Source organism: Drosophila suzukii, chromosome 3, assembly GCF_043229965.1.
Source record: "Drosophila suzukii chromosome 3, CBGP_Dsuzu_IsoJpt1.0, whole genome shotgun sequence".
NCBI classification, from domain to species: Eukaryota; Metazoa; Arthropoda; class Insecta; order Diptera; family Drosophilidae; genus Drosophila; species Drosophila suzukii.
This window is the reverse complement of record NC_092082.1, coordinates 79,720,613-79,728,686: the sequence shown is the minus strand read 5'-3', so window position 1 is coordinate 79,728,686 and position 8,074 is coordinate 79,720,613. Positions and strand designations below refer to the sequence as shown.

The window sequence follows — 8,074 nt, the reverse complement described above, 5'->3', positions numbered from 1 at the left end:
CGAAACGGGGGTTTACCCAAATGGGTGTGGGCAGGGTTGCTCTGATAGGTGGGTGGTTCGAATGGTGGGTGGTGGGTTGGTTGGCGGATTACTCGCTTTGGTGGGTGATTCCTTTTTATGTAACTGCCTGGTGGTTGCTCTTGAATGATGACGATGATGATGATGTTGATGATGGGGCTTCGGTTGACGATGTTGTTATGCCTTCTTCTTCTCTTCAAAACGCTCTTTCAGAGGCTTGGATCTAAGTTGAGGGCAGGGTTGTCAGATATTGCAAAAAATATCAATGATATTCATGGTAGATTACTTTTAAATTTATTTAACCACAAAAATAAATTTTAAATGGTTTCTCTACGGGTTTGCTAAAAGGTCCAATAAAATGATAGTTTCGAATAAAACTAAATCTTTTATAGAACCATTTAATGAGTTGAACTGAAGTGTAATCAGTTCCGCCCTAATATATATTTTTTATAAATTATGTAAGCTTAATAAAATAATTTATAACTTGTAATAATAATTTGTAATTTTCAAAATAGAGCAAAAATAAAACTCAACACCTTATTGCTTTATAAGTTTTGAGTACTAAATCCAAAAGTTTCGACAACCCTGGTTAAGAGCAAAAAAAGCAGAAGGAAAAGCGGCTAGAAAAATCACAACGGCAACTCTCGCACACCCACAAAAAGAATCACTTACTCACGCACACACACTCACAGTCTCGCCAAAGCAGCGCTGCTGGCGTCGCTGCCGGCGTCGACTGCCAATAATGTAAAAATTTTACGGCCACGAACTTTTGAGTTCAGTTCAGTTTGCAACACGTTCGCGTTCGCATGTGTTTCCGGTTGTAAAAGTTTCCCCCGACTTTCACTTCGATTTCCTGTGCGAATTCCGTTATAGCCGAAAATAAGGCGCAGAACTGTAGGCAACAAATTTTGCAGTGCCGTCGGAAGGACTTAGTTTGCGGATTGTAACACCATTTTGTGCAAATAATTGTGAAAATTGAAACATTTTGGATTATCTTTGTTAGCAATCACACCTCAAATTGAATTCGATGCTCTTGGTACTTGATTTATAAAAAAGGTTAGTGCATGTAGTAATAGAAAAGTATTAATTGTCCTAAACAAAGACCGACGGCGTTTTTATTGAACACATTTCTTTAAAACGAATTGTAATTATTTGTATGACATAATAAAAACTGTTTTTAATATTTTCTTTATAAACATTAGTCAATTTGTTATAGATAAAAACAAAATACCCTTTTAAGATTTGCACATTACATTATTTCATTACCCTTTTTATACATACAATTTTTTTAGCTGAAAACTTTATAAGTTTGTGATCCTTTCCTCATAGTTTTTTATTCCAAGGTGTTTTTCCGATATCTTGATATGTCTCGAGTAAGCCAAAGATCCAAAGATTGTTTTGAAAAAATGTAAATTCTATTAATAATGATCTTCATAAACATCACAACAAATTTCTAATTGCTTAAGCTACGTTTTAAATATTTGTTAAATATATTTTAGTTTTTGTATATTATTAGTTAGAACCGTTTTCCTCATCTATGTTACTTCTCTTGGTTTTCGCCGTTTATTTTAAAATGGCTTTTTTGTTTTGAAAATTAAAAGATTTGCAATATTTAACGTTTTTAAAAACTTATTAAAGATAAAAATATTAAAAAATCAGGAAGAAAGGGAAATTTCTTAGAATTTGTCTCGGAAAGAGCTTCAGAATTAATGCAGTTAGTTTGTGTCCCTTGACATTCCCATGCGGAATGTGTGTGAAATCCACTTGTTACACCCAATTTGCATTCGCCTAATGAAGCTCATTTGGCTGGCACACGACGTTAGTGAGCTCCAGCTGTTTAGTTAAATCAGCTTAAATGCAGCTCGAGGCATCCGCATATTTGGCCAGCAGCACAAACAATGGAGACAACCGAGTTGATGGCTGTTACCTGGGATGCCTCACGCACCTGGGAGAGCAACTTCATCGGCAACACAAGGAGCAGCTCTTGCGGCAGCCACAATGAAGCAGCAAACTGTGACAAGGTCTCAATTAGGATATCACATTGCCACAAACCGATTCAGGTTCAGCTGGGGAATGCGTGCGAGCGAGAGGAGCTGCAATTAAGCAAATGAATGCACCGCTAAGAGGGCGATTTGCTACACTAATCAAAAATCATTATCATTAGCTTCATTAAAAAATCAGAATTTATATAAGTTCGAAAAGGGTCTTTTGGCTTGAGGTTTTGTTTATTAACAAAATAGTCTAGAAAAGCCTGTTGAAAGAGCTGTTCTTTTTTAAGACAAGTTAAGAACCATCCTAACAAAAAATTAAATTTTTTTTTGATCTTGATTAACACAAATTATTTGTGTCGATAGAAAATGTTCCACTTTTTGTCTATAAATTTAAAATGATTTAAGTTCATTGACATCTTATTTAATATTGTTAAGTCATTTAAATCTAAAAGTAAAAGCTGATTTTTAAAAAGGAAAACTTTTTTAAGCACTTTTCTAATTTTCAGTCTAAAATTCTAAACTAAGTAAGCATGCTAAAACTGGATTTAAGTTTTAAGTTAAGAATTTAACTTAAGACTACCAATACATTTTTTAAATATTTGTCATATCTACATAGGTTTTCGTTTGGTACTCCTTTGATAATATTATCTTAAAGTGTTAGAGAAAGTAACACAATTTAGTCAGTTTTCTTTGCTGTGCTTAGGGAAAATACATAAGGTAGGGGACAGTCCTAACCAGTTGTGTTTCCATTGTCCCATCTCAGACCACTGCTGACCAAGCACTTCATGGTCGGGCAATTTCACCAGGCAGGGATCACATTTCACTTAATTGTGGATTTAATCGGGGAGTCGTTGACACCTGGCAGCTTGCAACTGTGTAACAATTAAAGCAAGGCATTTCTCCCATTCGCAGAGACCGAATCCCAGAGGCCAGAGGCAGACGACAACTTGGAGACAGTGGCAAATACCTAAGCATGCTGCAGAATCCTTCCAAATATCACGCAAATCCCTTGTCGCACTTCCTGGCATTGCATAACACACAGGCCAGTGGCGGGGGGTCGGGTGTCGGCGGATTGGCCAGCCTGGGCGGGGGCATCCCGGCACATGGTCAACCGCATCATCATCATGCGCTGGCAGCGGCTGCAGCAGCGGCGGCCGTCGTCTCGGCGGGTCAGAGTTCATACCAAATGGAGCACCAGCAGCAGCAGCAGCAGCAACATAATCATCAGCTGCAACAGCAGCAACATCATCATCAGCAACAGCAACAGCAGCTCCACCCCAACAACCACCACCACCCACCGACAACAGGGAGCAGCAGCAACAGCAACAACAACAACACCACCGGCAACAACAGCAACAGCAGCAGCAACAACAGCTGCCACAGCAGCAGCAACAGCAACCACCGGGAACAGTTGGCGGCGGCCGCCACTGCGACGTCGCACGCGCAGCTCATCGAGGCGGCAGCGGCGCATTCCTCCCTCGACGTGGGCAAGTCCTTCACCATCGCCGCCATTTTGGGCCTGCAGAGCCAACGCAAGGACTACAACAATGCCATCAATCTCTCCCTGCACGACAACAACAACATTGCCGACGACAACAACAAGTGCTACACGAGCAACACGAGCAGCAGCAGCAGCAACAACAACAACAGCCAGAGTGTAAACAACTTTAATTGTGATATCGTGGCCGGCAGTGGACGTTACCTTCACGGTGGACATCCACATCCGCATCCTCATCAGTCAGGTTTCGCCGCTGTGGCCGCCGCCGTGGGAGCCGCTCCCTCTGCTCTCCAGAGCCTGCAGCAGCTCCACCAGCAACACCACGCCCAGCAACAGGCCTCACTGAGCTTCCAGCGCGAGAAACTTAAGTCGGGTAAGTTATAGTTGACTAGAGTTAAAGCATTTCATATTAACATCTAGGGTTTTAGGGTTTAGAACGGAAAAATGTCTAGATTAAAAGATTTCAATTTAAGAACTTGTCTTCTCACTTATTCAAGAAAAAACGTTCTTGAAATCAAGTTGGAAGTGCTCTTCAGTTTGTTTTTTAAAAAGGGAAATAGTCTTGAGTTTTTTTTCGACACGAAACGAGAAAGTGTATTTTATATTCTTAGCAAATAAATATTCAGCTTTATTATATCTACAAAAGTATTAAAACCGTTTTATAATAATACTTTTAAATTCAACAAATTCAAGTCAAAAATAAATCGCTATAATGACTCTTTACCCTACCATCCTTCCTAATATCCCACAGACTCCCATAAGAAAAGTGCACTGAAGAACAAGCGCGTCAGGACAATTTTTACCCCAGAGCAGTTGGAATGCCTGGAGGCGGAGTTCGAGAGGCAACAGTACATGGTTGGGCCGGAGAGGCTCTACCTCGCCCACACACTCAAGCTGACGGAGGCGCAGGTTAAGGTTTGGTTCCAGAACAGGCGGATCAAGTGGCGCAAGCACCACCTGGAACTCACGCAACAACGACTCGCTCTGATACGACAGACTCAGCTGCCGGGCTCGGCGATCCTGGGCAACCAGGTGTCCGTGGCTGCCAATCCAGCCCACTCGGCGTCCACGGATCTCACAACCGGATGCAGTGCAGCCTCGCCCAGTCTGCAGGAGGAAGACAATGAAGATAGCAAGCACTCTCTCTCGCTTTCCGGCGTCATGCCGCCGCTGAGTCGGGCGCAATCCGAGTCGGATCTGTCCATCTGCAACGACTCCCTGGATGGCGACAGTCTCATGGATGGCAGCGAAGAGGCCTAAACACCACTGGCGTGGCGTGGCAAAGCAAGTTTTCTGTAAATATAGCCGAATAAATATGTACAATATGGGTTTTCTTTAGCTCTGCGTGTTTTTTATCAGAAACTTTATATTATTTATACTATTATATTATACTAGGATTTTAGTTAGACTCTCCAAGGAGTCCTGCCACACGGATATAGACAATTACATTTAATTAGCACTTTATACATTGATCAGTTATCACATGAGAGTATTTATTTATTGTTCAGCAGCCCTCGCAATGCGAGCATGACAGGAGAGGTGCACAATCTGCCCGTTCGGGTAGCGTACAAAGGCGGACTGGGGGGGAAAGCGTTTCTTGCACTCGGGACACACGCTAAACTCGTTTAATTCAAAGCTAATGTTTCGCTGAGCCTCCAAAGCGGCTTCTAAACGGTTGCTCTCCGCCTCCAAAAGGCCGCACATCATCTGCATCTGGTGCTTGTCAGCCATTTTCTTACGTATCGACTTCTCGATGTATTTCTCCAGCTGGGGCATGGGCATGTCATCGGGAAGGTACTACAATAAACGGAGAATTAGTACCAAAAGTATACACACTCCATGCTAAGATCACCTCAAAGATATCGAAAGGGTCGATTTTGGTGGCGTAGGTATTGAGCAAGTCCAGAAGAACCTCTCGATTCACTTCAACGAAATCCGGATGCAGGGTGACGCCCTCATAGGGCGGCTCAGTTGGTGGTACCATTATGCACTTGACAAGCGTGTGAAATATCTTTTCATCGTCCTTGAAGTTGGCTTGCGCATAGGACGTTGCCTTGGCCACATCGCCCAGAATATTTATATAGATGGACAGCACCTTATCGTGCTTCTTGAGCCGGCCCAGAATGAGGGCACGCTCCTCCAGCAGCATATTGGTGGGGAACTCCTCTAGGACGCGATCTGGCGAATAGTCATTGGACTCCTCCAGCATCTTGTAGAGCTTGGCCCGTATAGGAATTAGTTCGGGAACTTCCTCACTAGAAAGCATAAGATTTCAATTGAAATTTTTTATCCCGTAGAATGACAAATTCTCACCCTTTTTCCTGCTGGGCCATAAGACGCTGCACCTGCTCGCGATATTGTTTGAGCAGCACATTGTGTAGCAGGGTGTTACTATCCTTCCACTCAGTGATCACATGCTCTAGATAGGGAGTGACCAGTGCCTTGTGCTTGCTGATCAAAAAGTCCAGGACTTTGGCGCGTGGCAGGGACTCCACCTCAATAAGTTCGTCGGTGAAAATGGATAGACCTTCTTCGGGACTTTCCTTCAATACCCAATCGGCAAACTCAAATATCAGCGGCAGGTGATCACCGCCCAGTTCCTGCAGATAACGTATTGTACGCTTGCGACCCTGCAGCACCGATCCCTCGATGCTGGCCTGCTCTCGGAGCAGTTTAAGGGCATCCTTGTGCTTGCCCTTCATCTGATAGAGAATGATCAGCTCCGATATCTTGTTGTGCTTTTTGAGGGTATTCTCCGACTCCTCCAGGTGGCACTGGTTGAGTCGCAGGAGAGGTGCCACCAGCGAGTCGTTTGTCTGCAGGTAGCACTTCAGCAACGTCGTATCGATAATCTCCAACAGGGACTTCGAACTACTCTTGGTGTCGCGCAGCTTGACCACCTCCCGCTGGCGAGCCAGTGCAAGGTACTCGATCAGAGCCATGTAGGCGTCCTCCAGGTCGCTGTCCTCCAGCGCTGGTGCACTAGACTTGGGCACGGCAATGTCCTCGGGGCCGGACTTGGGCTCAGGCACCAAACTGGGAAACAGTCTTATCACGTCATAAGGGTCTATGGATGCCTTTTCGAACTCCTTCATGGCCGCCGAGTACTCCTTGTTGGTGAAGAGCTCCTTGGCGTAGAGCATGTGTATTTGGCGAATGGTTTGTTCTCGATCCCCGGCTGGTTCATCAGATATTTGCTGAAAATAATGGATAAAACAATCGAGTTGGAAATATCTCTTTATCCAACTCACCGTCAGCTCTATGGCCAGTTGGAACTTCTTTTGCTGGAGCAACTGTTGACGCTGGGCGCGAATATCCACCATTCGAATGCACCAAAGCTCTGAGGTGGCGGCTGCAAAAATGGTTCCCTTGTCGGCATGGACCAGGAACTTTGTTTTCTGCAGCTCGGGAATGGTCTGGACCAGGGTGTCCTTGCCCACCAGGCTGCGTACCTCGATGGCATTGTTTACCCGACCCACGGCATATGGCTCATCCCAGACTGTAATTTAAAAGATTTATGAAAGAGTGCAGGAGTGGAAATATTTGTTTACTACCCAAATCTAGCAAGGGGCTTGACCAGAGCAGCGGAGCCATGGAACTATTGCTCTCCATGCCCCCCGGTCGCAAGTCAGTGGAGCTATCAGTGGATTCCTTGTACTGATTTGGATCTACTGAAACGAGAAAGCTGTCCTTGGAGATGCCCAGCATATTATTTCGGATGAGGCAGATGCAGGGATCTCTGCTAATGGTGGAGGAGGTTAGGAACAGGTCGTGTTTCTTTGGTGACGTTCCAGATATCTAAAAGAGCAAATGAAGGGAATTTAAACACAAGGTTCCCACGTTTTGAGTGCATCTCTCACATCGTAGACCACATATTCGTCCTTGTAGCCCACGCAGACTGCATGGCCCACCCAGCAAAGGCTCCTGGGCACATCACTCAGTTCAATGCTCAGTTCCAGCGAGTTCAGTTTGTCCTCCTTCCAGAAGAAGAACACTAGGCGCCGACGGATGGCACAGCACACGCGTATCAAAGTGGCCACCCGCCCGGTTATGGACTTGGGCGTGTCCACGTCCATGGTGAACAGAGTGCAGCCCTTTGTGTCCGGGGCACTGTGCATAAAGGCGAAGTTGCTCTCGATCCTTCTGATGTCGCACACCTGCACCAGGTTGTCGGTGAGGACGAAGAGCAGGTTCTCCGATGCAATCACCTCCATTTGGGTGATTGGCTTCCGGCTGAAGTTTTTGTTGAACATCCGCATGTCCACGCCGGTCTCCTCGTCCACGGAGTACATGATGAGCTGCCCGCTGCGGGTGCCCAAAATGACATGGTTGCCTGAAAGGGAACAATGCACCCGGTGAGTATTGATTAGTGGACTCCTGATTTTCGCACCGACCATACGCCGCTATGGACTCTATCTGCACGCCTTGCTTCAGGATGGAGTGAACACTGTAGGCCTGGTGCATCCTGGCGAATTCCGAGGGTTGGGTTTGGAAATTCCTCCGTCGAAATTTATTTTTCTACAAAGCTTATAAACATTAGAGCGGGAGTGCCCCTAACGTTGTTATC

At 45.0% G+C, this 8,074-nt stretch overlaps 2 protein-coding genes across 2 annotated transcripts; one reads left to right on the top strand and one right to left on the bottom strand.

Annotated features, from left to right (window-relative positions):
* Positions 1-813: 813 nt before the first annotated feature.
* LOC108018597 (homeobox protein Nkx-6.1) lies at positions 814-4,830 on the top strand. Its single transcript, XM_065866573.2, has 3 exons — positions 814-1,074; positions 2,922-3,880; positions 4,259-4,830. The coding sequence occupies exons 2-3, from the start codon at positions 2,983-2,985 to the stop codon at positions 4,765-4,767; spliced, it is 1,407 nt and encodes a 468-aa protein (XP_065722645.2). The 5' UTR covers positions 814-1,074; positions 2,922-2,982; the 3' UTR covers positions 4,768-4,830.
* Positions 4,831-4,941: 111 nt separating this feature from the next.
* Positions 4,942-8,061, bottom strand: Vps39 (vacuolar protein sorting 39). Its single transcript, XM_036817649.3, has 7 exons — positions 7,902-8,061; positions 7,368-7,840; positions 7,062-7,305; positions 6,759-7,006; positions 5,821-6,704; positions 5,360-5,762; positions 4,942-5,304 (listed from the first exon to the last, which is right to left on the bottom strand). The coding sequence occupies exons 1-7, from the start codon at positions 7,969-7,971 to the stop codon at positions 5,005-5,007; spliced, it is 2,622 nt and encodes an 873-aa protein (XP_036673544.3). The 5' UTR covers positions 7,972-8,061; the 3' UTR covers positions 4,942-5,004.
* Positions 8,062-8,074: the final 13 nt, after the last annotated feature.